The 15,583-nt window shown below is 50.3% G+C and overlaps 5 protein-coding genes across 5 annotated transcripts; 3 read left to right on the top strand and 2 right to left on the bottom strand.

The window, feature by feature from the left end:
* Positions 1-317: 317 nt before the first annotated feature.
* CC77DRAFT_992257 (MFS general substrate transporter) lies at positions 318-3,754 on the top strand. The gene is made up of 4 exons (XM_018536383.1): positions 318-1,376; positions 2,367-2,424; positions 2,481-3,063; positions 3,115-3,754. Exons 1-4 carry the CDS (start codon positions 590-592, stop codon positions 3,664-3,666), a joined length of 1,980 nt encoding a protein of 659 aa, XP_018384411.1. The 5' UTR covers positions 318-589; the 3' UTR covers positions 3,667-3,754.
* A 326-nt stretch (positions 3,755-4,080) lies between these two features.
* CC77DRAFT_966145 (hypothetical protein) lies at positions 4,081-8,096 on the top strand. The gene is made up of 3 exons (XM_018535729.1): positions 4,081-6,590; positions 6,644-7,520; positions 7,579-8,096. Exons 1-3 carry the CDS (start codon positions 4,168-4,170, stop codon positions 7,975-7,977), a joined length of 3,699 nt encoding a protein of 1,232 aa, XP_018384410.1. The 5' UTR covers positions 4,081-4,167; the 3' UTR covers positions 7,978-8,096.
* Positions 8,097-8,659: 563 nt separating this feature from the next.
* CC77DRAFT_900397 (HET-domain-containing protein) lies at positions 8,660-9,652 on the bottom strand (the record flags this gene model as incomplete). Its single annotated transcript, XM_018533573.1, has 1 exon — positions 8,660-9,652. A coding segment is annotated over one exon (993 nt), but the record flags the coding sequence as incomplete, so codon positions are not given.
* Positions 9,653-10,562: 910 nt separating this feature from the next.
* CC77DRAFT_178498 (hypothetical protein) lies at positions 10,563-13,863 on the top strand. Its single transcript, XM_018530492.1, has one exon. It carries the CDS (start codon positions 10,767-10,769, stop codon positions 13,572-13,574), a length of 2,808 nt encoding a protein of 935 aa, XP_018384408.1. The 5' UTR covers positions 10,563-10,766; the 3' UTR covers positions 13,575-13,863.
* Positions 13,864-14,502: 639 nt separating this feature from the next.
* On the bottom strand, positions 14,503-15,486 carry CC77DRAFT_1073105 (hypothetical protein; the record flags this gene model as incomplete). The annotated part of the gene is made up of 1 exon (XM_018529177.1): positions 14,503-15,486. The coding sequence occupies exon 1, from the start codon at positions 15,049-15,051 to the stop codon at positions 14,503-14,505; it is 549 nt and encodes a 182-aa protein (XP_018384407.1). The 5' UTR covers positions 15,052-15,486.
* Between the last annotated feature and the right edge of the window lie 97 nt (positions 15,487-15,583).

The raw sequence follows: 15,583 nt of genomic DNA, 5'->3' as shown, positions 1-15,583 counted from the left end.
CAGGTGAGCAAATAAGCGACCGCGATATACTACCGCAATCGGAAAGTAGAGATCGGGTTCGGGTTTTTACTCCTGAAGCGAATAGTGTAGGGTGGGGCACCACCAAAAGAGCTGGTTTACGATGAGATTAGCTGAGAAGGTGTCGCTTGAACGTTGGGATGTAAGGCAGTGAGCTCAGTGACGCAGGCGCATTGCAGGAAGTAATGCTGCCTTTTTGAGCCTAGCGCCGGCTTAGCTATGCAGATGTTAGAGCCGTTCCGACGTTACACTGGATTGATGTTAGCGCCTGCAGCTATAGCGTCACAACACCCAGACATCGATCTCGTTTCCTATTCACTTTACCAAGACTCATCATAATCGCGTGAGAATTTTTTGCTGATGATAAAGCAAGAGAGTACATTATTCATCAGCGTTCGACTTGCTCAAAACTAGAATTCACCATGGACTTTATCACTGATGAAATTTGGCATAAAGCCAGTGGCTGCACTGCAGTGCATCGAAAGACGCCAGCCAGATACTCTGTCTTCCACACATTGTCTATCATCGGCAATTTCCTCTCCAAATAGCATCAAGATATCGACACTGAAACATGTCAGCCTCCACGTTCAAGAACAAAGTCAGCATCACACATATAGGAACGGCTACTGCCATCCTCGACATTGATGGCATCATCTTCCTTACCGACCCTTTCTTCTCCCCTGCCGGTACCGAGTGGAACGACGTCGCAGCCCTCAAAGTCCACGATGACCCGGCTCTGAAGCTGGAAGAACTACCGCACATCGACGCCGTTCTCCTGAGTCACGAGAACCACCCCGATAACCTCGATGAGTTCGGACGCCGACTCCTCGACGGCCGTCACGTAGTAACAACCAACGATGGCGCAAAGAACCTCGCCCCCCGGCCCAGTGTTCTTGGTTTCAGCGACTGGCAAGAGAGAGATGTTCGCATCGCAGGAAAAATGTTCCACATCACTGCCACGCCCTGCAAGCACTGGCCTGGACACGAATGTGTCGGATTCGTTGTACACACTGAGGACTTTGGAGTGGCAGCTGATGGTCGCCCGAACGCCATATACTTCTCTGGTGACACCGTATACATCGAGGAGCTGGCGAAGATCGCAGAAAAATACCACATTACCGTCGCCCTCATGAATTGCGGTAAAGCAACCTTTTACGAGTTCACCGATGAGGGAAAGCCGGGTCAGCCAGGCGATAGTTTACAGATCACCATGGATGGCCGACAGGCTGCTCGTCTCCTGAAGGACCTTAAGGCGGATGTGCTTGTTCCTATGCACTACGAGTCGTGGGATCATTTCAAACAAGGTGGAAATGAGCTCGCGCAGGAATTCAAAGAGGAAGGCGTCCTGGAGAAGGTTCGTTGGCTGAACCCTGGTAAGGCTGTGGAGATCAATTGAGTTGGGGATATATAGGAATACCACTCATGTAAAATCAAATTTTGAATTGCATATTGAAATCTGGGGTGCCTAGTAGCGATGTTTAAAGAGGTTGCTCAAAGTGTTCAGCTTCCTTCACACACAATGCCCAATCTTTTCCACGAGCATGTCCAGCAGTATGTGTGATCCGTGTGTTAGGAAAGTGGCTCACTCGATCATGAAGCCTGAGAATGTGTATATTTTCCTAACCAATAAAGCACCATATAGTATAAGAGTAGAGCGATCATTTGCGCGAACGCACTTTTTGAACCTTCAAGAACTGGAGTGGCAATTTTACACAGGACGAGCAGTAATGCATGCAATAAAACCTCCAAGGGAGTGGAAAAGTCTGCCCATCAGTCTGTGAACATGATCCTACTAGATGTGCCAGCGAGCAAGAGACTGTGAGCTTTTGTGTACGTGAAAAGACTTGTGGATCGGCATATGGTACCACGTTGAGCATAGCGCGAAATTCATCTACACCTAAGAAACTGCATGTCATTGAGCAAAGCGTGGCTTTAGTACCTGATTATCAATTCGTACGAACTTCTCAGACAAGTGGGGAGTTCTCTCATCTCATCAATGGTGTGAGCCATTCATCATATATAGTTCCAACCCCTGGCACGACTGAGAAGCATCTCCTCGCAGAACTTTCATCAGATCAACACTCCTTCTCTGGCGAACTTAGTCAGAGATAAGCACATCATGTTTGGGAGCAAAACTGTGGAAGGCCATGAGAGCAACGTATCCTCGACAACACCGGATCATGACCAAGCAGTACATGAGGACGCAGGGTCGGCGACTGTAGCGGCTTCGAGCTTGAGTGTCAAGGACCAACCCCATGAGGGAGAAGCTGCTCAAACAACACCCGAAGGAGGCTTAGTAGCCTGGCTGGCAGGTAAGTTGCAAGGTCGGCAACAGTCGGTTCGCTGAGATGCTGATTTATCACTGCTGACAGTCGTGGCTTTCTTCCTCGCCATCATGAACACATGGTGCGTAACAAGCTCCCCAAATCCAACCACCTAAACTCTACTAACGACCAAGACAGGGGCATGATAATATCCTACGGTGTCTTCCAAACCTACTACGTCTCCACACTCCACAAAACACGGTCCGACATCGCCTGGGTAGGCTCCATAGCCGTCTTCCTCCTCTTCTTCACCGGTATCGTCAGCGGGCGTCTCACAGACGCAGGCCACTACCGCTATGTCACAGCCACTGGAGCGTTTCTGGTTGTACTAGGTACCTTCATGACTTCTCTGAGCGAGACTTACTGGCAAGTTCTCCTCGCACAGGGCGTCTGCACGGGTCTTGGGAATGGGTGTTTACTTACGCCCATGTCGACGCTTGTCACGACATATTTCAGGAGAAGGCTACCGCTTGTTACAGGCATTGCGGCGTGTGGGAGTGTGACTGGGGGACTCATTTACCCTAGTATGGTGAGAACGCTGTTGCCGAGTATTGGCTTTGGATGGACATTGAGAGCGATCGGGTTTATACAGTTGGGTACTTTTGCGGTTGCGCTGGTGTGTGGGAAGCCGAAGAGAGCAGCGCGGAAGTCGGGTCCGCTGTTGGATGTGTCAGTCTTTAGGGAGACTGCATTCAACTTACTCCTCGTAGGATCCTTTTTGGTAGGTTGTCGACATTATGCCTCCCCACTCACACCACTGACAGAACTGCAGGCCTTCTTGGGCGTCTTCTTCCCATTCTTCTTCCTCAGTTCGTATGCACGAGAGAAGCGGGGAATGTCATACACCGACTCTCTCAACCTTACCCTGGTTCTGAATGGCATCGGATTCGCAGGTCGGCTACTACCAAGTTTGATTGCCCGGTACTGCGGTACTATGAATGTCTACATAACATTCATTTTCTGCTCTGCGCTATGCATGTATACCTGGATACCGGTACACTCGACTCCCGGGCTATACGTGTGGACAACTTTCTACAGTCTCTCTGTCGGAGGAGTCCAGTCGCTCTCCCTAGCGATCGTCCCCATCATTATCTCGGATACGTCTAAGATGGGAGCCTCGTTTGGCATTGTGTTCGCGGCTATTGGAATTGGCGCGTTACTGGGTTCTCCGGTATGTGGCGCTATCATTACATCGAGTGGGGGATCATATGCTGGAGCACAGGCATTTTCGGGCAGTGTATTAGTGGCTGGAGGGCTCATCATATTGGCTGCACGTGAAGCGAAGAGGCGGCAGAAACGGGAGGATGTTTGGGTGAAGATGTAATGGGCGAACATTCAGGTATAGCAAGCCTCCAGTGCACTATAGTTGTAGCTTTAGCTGTTGAGTGCGTTTCCGATTGAGGTAAAGACAGGATTATCTGAACGTCTTTCTGATAGGCATAGGCGAACCGGCGATTGATCCACTGTGATGCCAGCTTTAGAAGACTGCCAGTTTGGCCTGAGGCCGCCGTCTTACATTGTCTTCGGCGAAGCCAATCTAAGACGGCCATCCTGCTTTCATGCCATCGTATCCAAGAAAGGGCTGATGACGTGTCTACTAGGCACCCGTGGTGTGGGTAGACCCTGAAGCTGATAGTGTAGATCCTGTGATAGCGCGTCGTTGTTTACGCGTGTCCCACGTGTTGAGGACCCCACTTTTACCCTTCGTCGTGGCAACGTGCGTCGAGTGGAGCGCCTAATTTGGCAAACAACACGAGGGGCACACTCGTCGCGACAACAGTCAGTTTGCAGGAACACCAACAAAGCGACCGGTCTGGATGAGTCGATGAGCCAAAGCACCCAGCGAAAATACCGTGCGCCTTTTCGACCTATCGATACCTTCTCCTCCGCCCAGAAGCCTGCCTTCAAGACACCAGCGGCCACCAAGCCCACGTACACGTCCGACGATAGCGACTACCCTCACGAACAGTCGACTTCCCTACTCGGCGATTCGAGCAACCTCTTCGACGACATCGAGAGCCCTGCGAGCCACACGAAACAGAAGGCCGACCTCCAACACAGACTCAAGATGGTGCGTGAGAGAGACCCTCCCGTGGCTCCCCCACCACGAGATGGAACGGCGCCCCCACCAAAGCCTCTACAAGACCTCAGAAATACAGCACCACAGTTTGGAGAGACTAGCCCGTTGAGGAACCCTCTGAAGAAGGACCGCAGCAAAGAGTTTGCTCACCTCTTCAACAAGCCCAAGCCAGGACAGATGCGGCCGGAGCATAGTCAGACGACCAAGCTACCGTCGCAATACTCTGCAGCTTCTAGACCGTCGCAGAGTTCAGCTGCTAGCGGAAGTACCGATCCTCTGCAGCGACCCTTCAAGGTCCCGTCTATGTCGTCAAGTTCACGATACAGCACGGCGTCTACCTCGTCGACTGGTTCAGACATCTTCGAAATTCCCGCCTCCCAGTTCCAACCCAGACCGTCCCAAGGCGGCCCTGTACCCATCGCCCGACCATACAACCCCGCAGCCAAGACTAGTCTTCCACCTCCTCGACCGATCTATTCCTCGATGGGCCACGCCGATAACTTCGCGCCGTTGAACAAAAGAACACACAACCCGCTACAACAAGCGCGCCAGACGGTGATATTGGACGATGAAGACAATTTCGACCCAGATGAGGCCATCCGAAGAGAGGGTAGTCGATTTGGCGAGCCAGATCCATACGCCTACGTCGACCCTGCTGCGACTAGCGAGAACATCAAGGCGCTACTTGAGGGCGCTTTTGATGAAGAAAACGAGAAGATTCCCAGGACGCGTCTTCGTAAGAAGAAGAAGAAGCAACAAGAGGAAGACGTTGGCAACTCTCTAGCTGACCGGTTACAAGCGCTTGCCGTTAAGGACGAGGAAACTAAAGCCGAGGCTGAACCTGAAGAGGAAGAAGAAGAAGATGACGGCACAGTGGAAGGTCTCAAAGTGAAGCTCTTGCCTCATCAGGTCGACGGTGTGGCTTGGATGATCGAGAAGGAGACTGGCAATCACAACAAGAAGGCCAAGTTGCCAAAGGGCGGTATATTAGCAGATGACATGGGTCTCGGAAAGACTGTACAGTCTCTTGCGCTCATTCTCTCAAACCCTCGACCGGAAAAGGGCGTAGAGCCAGAGAACAAGAAGAACAAGATCTCTGATTCCACCGGCAAGGGCACTCTTGTCATTGCTCCACTAGCACTGATCAAGCAATGGGAAGCCGAGATCAAGGACAAAGTCACCAAGTCTCACGCTCTCAAAGTCCTCGTACACCACGGCCCCAACCGCACAGAGTCAGCCGAGAAGCTGAAGCAATATGACGTCGTCATCACCACCTTCAACAGCTTGGCGACCGATTTTGCGAAATGTGGTGACGGCCCCGATGGTCTCAAGAAGGGCTGTTTCGCCGTGTCATGGTATCGCATCATGCTGGACGAGGCGCATACGATCAAGAACCGCACCACGAAGATGGCCAAGGCTTGTTACGAGCTGCGCTCGCATTACCGATGGTGCCTGACTGGTACACCAATGCAGAACAATATCGACGAGCTACAGAGTCTGATCAAGTTCCTTCGTATACAACCGTACTGTGAGCTTTCAGCTTGGAAGGACTCTATAGCGCAACCAATGAAGAACGGTCGAGGCAACCTTGCTATGAAGCGACTGCAGGTGTTTCTGCGTGCTTTTATGAAGCGTCGCACGAAGGACGTATTGCGCAAAGACGGCGCACTGAGTTTCGGTGGCAAAGCTAAGGAAGGTGAGGAGCGGCCGGCTTTCCACATTGTTGCGCGAAACGTCGAGACCATCATAGGAGAATTCACAACCAAAGAGCGCATCTTCTACGACCGGTTACGAGACCGCACACAAGCTCGTCTTGACGAGATGATGGGTGGTGAGAAGCAGGATTATATTGGAGCGTTGGTGTTGCTCCTTCGCCTGCGCCAGGCTTGTAATCATCCGAACCTCACAAAGAGCAATGTCAAGGGTGACAAGGACGCCTTAACTACCGGTTCGAATTCGAACGCTGCAGCTGGCCTCCAGACTCCTAGGAAGGCCGCAGCCAAAGACGATGCCGACGACCTAGCAGATCTTCTAGGTGGACTCAGCGTTGCGGCAAAGCGCTGTGACATATGCCAGAACCACCTCAATAGTGATAACACAGCTGCCGGTGGAGCGCGTTGTACGGAGTGCGAAGAAGATCTTCTAGGGTCTACTAAGAAGTCTAAGAAGTAAGCCAGCATCCAGCAGAGCCTCGACAATGCCATATACTAATGCATACTAGGCACAAGTCGAAGAAAGACCGCAAACATAAGCACAAGGATGGCAAGTCCAAAAAGCGCCGGCAAGCGAAACCAGTCATAGAGTCCGACGACGAAGAAGAGGAGCAAAAACCAGCCGCTGCGAAGCATTCTCGCAATCGCCGCGTCGTTGTCGATAGTGACGACGAAGAAGAGGAGGGCGAATGGCTCGTTCCTGAGGACCAGCAACATGCTGAAGATTTGGGCAAGGCTGGTGGCACCGACGATGAGAATGCTGAAGGAGGCGGCGATACGCTTGCTACTGTCGACTCAGATACATCTGCGGATGAGGATGAGAGCAGGAGCAATCTGGATTCTTTCGTCGTTCATGACACTGACAGCGAAGACGAAGCGCCTGTTGCTCGTAAGAAGCTACTCAAGAAGCCACAAAAGGTCATCAGCCTTGACTCTGATGAAGAAGATGGAGAGGCAGACAGTGAGGAAGCCAACAGCGAAAGCGGCAGTGATTCAGACGCCTCGGACTCTGAGTCCGATTCAGAAGCCTCAGCCTCGGAGTCCGAGACCTCAGAAGCTTCCTACAACGCCTCGGACCTAGTACCATCAACGAAGATCCGGCAACTACTCGCCATCCTCGAAAAGGAGACTGATGAACACAAGGTCATCGTCTTCTCGCAATTTACCTCCATGCTCGACCTCATTGAACCCTTCTTGCAACGCGCAGGTTACAACTTCACCCGCTACGACGGCAGCATGCGTAACGATCTCCGCGAAGCAAGTCTCCAGAAGTTACGTGAAGATAAGCGTACACGCGTCCTGCTCTGTAGTTTGAAATGCGGTAGTCTCGGTCTCAACCTCACAGCCGCAAGTCGCGTTGTCATCATGGAGCCATTCTGGAACCCCGTAAGTACTACCCTATCCTCCCGTCTCGAGAAAACGGCTTACTAACGCACATCGACAGTTCGTAGAAGAACAAGCCATCGACCGTGTCCACCGTCTCAACCAGACCGTCGACGTAACAGTCTACCGCCTCTCCATCCACAACTCCGTCGAAGAGCGCATTCTCGAATTACAAGAGGCCAAGCGTAAACTCGCTAATGCGGCCATCGAGGGTGGCAAGGCCATCAAGAACTTGACGATGAAGGATATGATGGCGTTGTTTAGCCGGGAGAGCGAGTATGATCGCAAGCATGATGATGATGCGAAGGATATGGAAATGTATGGCAGGAGGAAGGTGTTGGATGGGGACGATGATGACGATAGAGGGGAGGAGGTTGTTAGGAAGAGTAGGAAGGCGGGGAGTCTGGGCTTCAAGAGGACGGAGAGGAGGGCGGAGGCGGGTGCTTATGGACGACGTTGATAAAGGTCTACTGGCGTTTTTGAATGGCAATGAATCACGGTCATGATTAGGAGTTCAGAATATTTTTGATGAAGCACATGTTCATGAATGATTCGCTCCGATCATACTTGACTATCTTCCTCTAGATGATGGTGATTTCTCGTTCCGGTAGGTCAACACAAGGGTCATCATTGTGATGCAAGTCCAACCTTAGGAGTCCTATACGTTCGAACCGCGAGCACGCAAGACGCCGGAGCAGTAGCCCCCCGAGATAACTGTCGCGTTGAGATGTCGTTGTGGTTTTGCTACTTTCACTCTTATTCACTTCCTCCACCGGAAACCCAAGGTTTGTGCTTACACCTGCAAAATATGCTTCCTCCAAATCAGAATCCCCATCATGATCAAGAACGATTGCACCCTCCCAGAATCTTAATGTCGACGTAGAAGTTTCCGTTCTGCAATGTGCGACAGGCACCAATAGCGTGATGGAAGAACATTCGCCTTGCTTCTCTAAATATTCCATTCCACTCCACCTCGCAATTCCCAATCTCGCTCGCACTTTGATAGATGCGTCTGTTATCTGACCATATGGATCCTCTGGGTTGCGGAGTGTTATGGCATAGTCCAGCACTGTCACGTACGCAGTCGAGTTGTCTCGATCTGCAAATCCGGAACTGATAACTTCTCCCGATCTAGATGCCCAGCTCCAAGAAGGGGCGACATAGGTTTTCGGTTGAGGACTTGGGTCCCATAGCGTCCACAGGAGACAGTGAGGCAGGTCTTTGCTCCATAGACCCGCCATATAATCGGACGGTCTACTTTCATTGATTTTTCGTGCGATTCCAGATAAGGCGATCAACCTATCAGTACTGAAAGTCAACTGACACGATGTGTACTTGTATAGTATACGACTCCAATAGTACTCGGTATCTTCATGGCCGTCGTGCTTGATAGAATTGTCGATGGCGATATTATACCGGTATTGTTTGTACAAGGCCTGCTGAAGTATAATTCCATCAGGAGATGTCTCTGTGGCCTGCAGCTGCTGACATTCCCAAGCGACCTGAGTTCCCGTAAAGTGCGCAATGCGGGGAGATAGGATGCGCTCCTGTAAGACCCAACCCCTTTCGTTCACTGGCGCTTGCTCTACCTGACCCGACCAGTCATATGTCGACGTCAATATCCAGTTCTTCTTCTTCTCCGACCCATTCATGGGTTCTTCCACGTGGAGATAGTCTCGCGAAAGATCGCGGTGGGTGAAGCAACCATAGCTGCTGTCCGTTGCCCATGTGGCAGATATATTGAGCCAGCTGTTTGCGTACACTGTTCCCATTAAACTAGACTCGCGTCTCCAGTCTTCGGGATCGTCCTGCAGTATACACATACAGTCTACCCAAAAGTATTGGAACCCAAGACGAGCAGTGACATTGGCCATATCCTGGAACGTTTTTTGCAGGGTTGAAACAGCAATACCTCGGTGAAAATCTTCGATAGTTTCCTTGGTGAGCTGCAGTTTTTGGCTGCCCTTAGCGCCCCAACAATGACTGAGAGTGAGGTAACGTTCGCTCTCTAATTCTGAACTGCTCCGTAAGCGAACTTTGGGTTCTTTGTCCAGGTCACAAAGTTGGAGTAAACGCGATGGCATCCATAGGTTCTTGCGCTGGTGGCCGCATGAATCATGCGTTGATGTGCATATCTCAAGCCATTTTTTTATCTGCGATATCGTCTGGTCTGAGCCCGTAAAGTCTGAGAAGATCGACAGAGAGCTATCCATATTCTGTTCAGACGAGCTGGCAGGGTCAGCGCGGATGAAATTAGATCTTAGAGAGAAGCATTGCGATTGGACTTCTGCATGATCGGGATGGTCCTTGTCCCAGGAACATACATCAAAGCAGCGAACATCGTTCACACTCCAATTCGGATCGTTTTCATACACACGCCATCGTGTACAGCGATCGAGATCAGGCTGTTTCATGTCAATGTCGTGGTACTCCAAGCAGTCTTCTAAACAGCAACATAGGAAACAGCCTTCTTCGATAGCTTGTGCGAGGCTGGTAAGTGAAGGGTGGTGAGCAATCTCGCCCTCTGTTGTTTCCCAAAATATTTGGAGCGCATTTTGACAAATAGAGCACAACATAAGGGTGGCGATTATATCTGGAAATCTCTGCTCCTTCGTGGTAGTAAAGCTTTGCTGCCTAGAAGTTGCGAGGGTCTGCACCACATATGCTACTCAGTAGGCCGAAGGGCAGTGTCAAAATGAAATAGTATTGTAGGCAATTGTACAGTGTGGATGGAGAATAATCGCATGTATTAGGCCTACATAGCTAAACTAAGGTGGGATGAGACCCACATATACCCGGTATCCGTCATCCTTAGCATCATGTGACGGCAATGACGATGTGTTGAGCAAAAGCAACCAAAGATGCGCGTGTTCACAGAATCAAGCAGCGAAGTCACGCTCCCAGGTGTGTCTTCATGTTAAGCATGATTGGCATGCTATGGTCGCGACCGATGAAAGTGCGGGGAAAGCTCTGGAGCTAACCCTGCGTGGACGGGTCGCAAATGGCCACTGGACGGCCTCTTCTGTTGACCTGCCACAACATGCACACTAATCTTGTGTACCCTCAAATCTGTGTCTCATTCGCCTCCAAATGCGTGATGCCTGATGACTACCTCACCATGCAGCGACTTACGTGCTTGGGTCGGACTTGGCGACACAAAGTGAGCAAACTTAAGTGATAAACAGCAGCTTTCTCAGCCAGCTTCGAGTATCAGCTACTCACTCAATTTTGGCATCTATTCAAGACAACATGCCATCGTTTGCAATCACGCCGATCACTCGACAGGCGGTCGAGCTCCGCCTGGAGGAGCTGGAACATACCAAACAGTCCTTCGAGCAGCGATATCTCCTAGATGCGAAGCAGTCTGAAGAGCCCAGTGTTATCAGACGAATCGAAAGGCTTTTGGAGGATATCGAGAACCTTGATCCAAAGTTCGACAAGGAGGATGGCATCTGGACATCAGAAACCACCAAGCGATGTATTGAACAAGCCCGTGATGGCGGAATCGTTACCGAGAACAAGCTGCTGAAGCTTGAAAAAGCTCTCCTCGATAAGCTGAGCAGGTTCCGCAATCGCATGGAAGTATCGTGCCTACATTCGCGACTCATGAAAGAGGCTATAGACGTGTACACCGACACGACAGCTACCAGACTTCTTGAAGACATGGCCGTGGAAGATGATTTCGAGGTTGTTGATGACGACCGTGAAGATGCTCTGAAAGATTTTGTGAGGACATGTTCGCAGCAGACAACTGTGGATAGCTCCTCGATTGATGAATATCTTTCGGGCTTATTCGCAGGCGAAGAAGACCATTTGCAAGCTATTCGCAACGGAATGCGAGCATACGGAAGTGATCTTAGCAACGGAAACATTGAAGTCGATCAAGAAACTCTGAAATGGATCATCACGGACCTGATTCGATCAGAGCATATCAGCCAGGAGCGAAGAGAGACCCTGATCAATTATCTGCAGTCGCCAGACGCGTTACTGGAGGTAACTGCAATGCTGAACACGAGGGGCTATCGCGAATGGAATTACAAGAACGCAGAAGTGGGTTTACCAGTCGATACACGCAAGACAATCCGTGGACAGCACTACGTCAACGTTGAGGTTGAAGTTATCGACATGCTGTTCCTCCATTGCTGTGCAATCAGATGGGCGACGAAGTTGAATGAATGTCTCAGGGACTACTTTGATAAGTCCAAAGCGTTCGAAGTCGCCCCACTTGCAAGGGCAGACGCCGACAAGAGGGCTTTCTTCTTCGACAATACTTCATTTATGCCTCCACCGCCTTGTGGATACACGGGTCCTCCTTGTCCTCCTCCACCACCACCCGAATCCAAAAAGGGATGCAGAAGGAGTAAGACGAAGCCTCGAACCATGCGTCTCACCCCAATTGTACCCCCAGCGCCCCATGTGATCCATATGTATCCTCCTCCGCCGCCACCAGACATACTCACGGACGTTGAAAGTGTACGACGAGATGACTACCAACGGCACTTCTTCATGTCACGTCTGCCCAAACATGATGGCGACGTACCTAAGATGACTTCGTCGAAAGACATCCAGGCAAGATTGATCAAAACCCTGGCTGTGGAATGCAAGATACGCAGGGCTTTCGATGGCGAAGTCAACGCTTTAACCCTGGACTTCGATCCGTTGGCCTCTACATTGCCGCACTGTACCATCATCACGGTGTTGAGATTTCTTGGTGTTCCGGACGTCTTTCTCAGCCTCTTCAACCGCGCTCTCAGGCCCAAGCTGAGCATTGAGTCTTCTACTCAGAAAGCGGCTAGAACTATGACGCCTGAAAGTGGAGTTTCCTTTGGCTACTCCATGGAGATTTTCTTCAGCGAAGCCGTACTCTTCTTCCTCGATCTTGCCATACGCAAGGCAACAGGATCGTACATGTACCGTGTACATGACCACTGCTACTTTGTTGGCACGCAAGTACAAATTAGCCATGCTGAGGAAGTAATTGTTGATTTTTCCAACGTTATGGGATTGAAATTCCGCAGTCTCTTCTCCACTGACAAGCTGTCCATCGGATTCTTGGATATAGACCTTCAGGTAAACTCACCACACGGCATCGAAGTCGGAATCGACGATTCCAAAGTCGCCCTCTATGCAGCCAACGCAAGTCTGAGGCTCAAGTCGTGTTCAACCGTACTCGAGTGGGTTCATGAATGGAATGATACTGTCGGTACTTATGCAGCCCATTTGCTCGGCCCCCTTGCCAACGTGTTCAATAAAGAACACACCGGAATGATCAAAGCAACGTACAGGCGTATTTACTCTATCGTTCTTGGTGGCAGCGATTTAACCAGATGGGTTGCAAATATGCTCAGACCTTTTGTATCATGCGAGCTGGAGCATGGTCTGCAAGATCTTGAGCCAATCATCCATCTCCCACAAGCCTACGGTGGTCTTGGTGTGAAGAATCCCTTCGTAACCATCGCTTTTGCCTCGAACGCGAACGAGCCCGCTGCCATCAAGATCAGAGATTACCTGAGCATCGAGGCTGCTTACTATACAAAGGCATCCGAGCGATACTCAAATCAGATGCCCTTTCTGAACCAGCAGAAGTTCGTGACCGTCTTTGACAATGATTTGCCGAGGATGATACAAGCGCTCGGTTCTGGAATCGGAACCGATGTCTCTATCCACACCCTTCCGTTCATCGCCAAGGCCGAGATGATGAAGCATCGAGAACGTGCAAAGTTTCCCTGTGTTACTACCAACTGGAGCGAGCCCGTTAAAACACCCGACCTCGTCCAACTCTACCGAGATCTTCTCGACGAGCCTATCAATGATATCGAAGACAGCGAGATGGTCGAGCAGGAGATAAACCGACTTTCGCTGACAGAAGACTTGAAACCATGGGATGAGTTGAGCCAGGAGGATCGATGGGTGTTGCAGCTCTATAACGAGGAGTGCTTCGAGCGGTACGGCAGCTTGGACATCTGGTGGGCCAAAGGCATACCTGTCGTGGTCTACAGCGATCTCAGAGGTCATCTGCTAGACGATGATGATGAAGAACATAGCAAGAACGCCTAGCTCAGGTCTTTGTTGATGATCTGGAACCGAATTGCGCAGTGGTTGGTGGGCAAGATGATCGCGCGAGATGTGGATGTCCTCTCCTTTGCAACCTTACTCACAACAACCATTCTCAGAGAGCTTTACGGGATATTTCGGGTATATTTCCAGTATCTTTGTCACGTTCAACGTAGCGACGAATCATGAAATCTATGATCACGATCCTCTTCCAATGATACGTCCAATAGCATTGAATTCTTTGTAAAGAGGCTCCGCGCGACAAGCCAGCTAGTAAAATTGAGCCCTTCCGATATTACTCGCTTTTGTGACTTACAACAACCGACCTCGTGACTCGGATCTTACCGTTTATCTCTTGACTAACTAATTCCTCCTCACTATCGCCTCTACTGACCCGAGCTGCGATATCGATGCTCATTGTCTTCATCGGAAAGCCATACTCGTCATCTGCATTCCCTTTCGTTTCTGGCCTCCTGTCCGCTGTAGTCTTGATGTAGCCGCGACTGTTGTATGCATGTACTGGGGTGTTACTGTAGACAGCCTTGGCTTTACGGTATAGACCCGGACCGCAGCCAACCATGATAGCGACAGATGACTCAATGATACTCCATAGAGCAAGCCATGTCAATGAAGGTGTTGTATTGCTTGCCCCAGTCGTTGCGCCAACTTGTATCACTCGAACAATGCTCGCGATGATGACAAAGATGCCGAGTGCAAAAAGGCCGCCGATCTGAATTTTGCGCGCTAGAGGTATCTGAAGGTTGCGTATGATGCCGATTGGAAGTAGCATTACTGTTGGATGCGTCAGGATATCGTCCCACTGCAAGGTATTGAGGGCACCTACTCATGAGATCTGTTGACAGGTCCACAGCAAATCCTTCCCAGAAGCTTATCAGGCTCTTTCGAACGTTGTCGGCTCCACATCCGTTCTCTACGAACCACGATGACGGTGAAGATCCACAGGCAGTAATGTGTAACATAATGGATAGAACCAGTGTCTATTGAGATGTAAGTGAAGGTTATTCACGGGAAAATGCATTGGATCTAGGGAACTCACAAGCACACAGTATGCAAGTACAACCCACCACAGCGTCAGGTACAGCTTTACGCCCACCATAATCCTCTTGTAGAATGCCAGTAGAGAAAACTTGATGCTCCACAAAGTGAGCCATAACCCTGGACTAGTAAAGAAGAACGTCTTCTGCGCATTGAATCCATCTTTGCTGACACTCGGGTATGGGGCGAGGCGACCTTCCTCGACCGCTAGGAGTCGAAATAAAAGACTAGTCTTATTGATGTAGACGCCGGTAATAGCCATGAAGAGCATATATCCTACAATCAACCAGATCTCGTCCCATTGGATGGATTTCTTCTGATCGCTTCGTAGTATAGCTCGCGCAAAAACCATGGCAGTCGTCACGACCATGAGTCCGATCGCAGTACCACGAAGGGTAGTTTCGGTGAGGCCGTTCGAAGACATACTAAAAGGCTGCGAAATTGTACTTGGAGAATGGAAATTTTGTGCACAGGGAGCAAGAGTGCTAAGTCTTTAACGATAACAGAGACGATCATGTCCGCACGTCGACCTCCTGGAACTTACCGCGACGTGATGTGTACCCCCACACCCTGGCCTTCTTTCCCTGTTCTTCATGTTTGATCCATCGGCTGAAGGATCCTACAAGTAATGCACCTGTGAGGCAAAGCAGAACATGGACGTCGATATTGAGTACAAACCCTTGTAAGCAGAAAATATCGTTACGTACTGCGTATGTTAAGATGTTCACGATTCCCTCAGAGCGAAGACTGACGACTTCCAAGTGCATTTTCTTACAGAGATGAGAGTTGATTGTCCATGCAATCGGCTCAGCCATGTACAAATCTCTTGCGGGGTGGGACAAAGTGGCGACAAGTCTTTTCGACGAATCTACCGTCAGCCCGGTTCAGACGCGAGCCGTCTTCATAGCTGTAAGTCTAGAATTTGACTGAAAGTGGCATCATGCATAAACGAGATT

Source organism: Alternaria alternata (genome assembly GCF_001642055.1).
Source record: "Alternaria alternata strain SRC1lrK2f unplaced genomic scaffold CC77scaffold_14, whole genome shotgun sequence".
NCBI lineage: Eukaryota > Fungi > Ascomycota > Dothideomycetes > Pleosporales > Pleosporaceae > Alternaria > Alternaria alternata.
The sequence above is the reverse complement of the archived record's forward strand: the minus strand, read 5'-3'. Positions and strand labels throughout refer to the sequence as shown.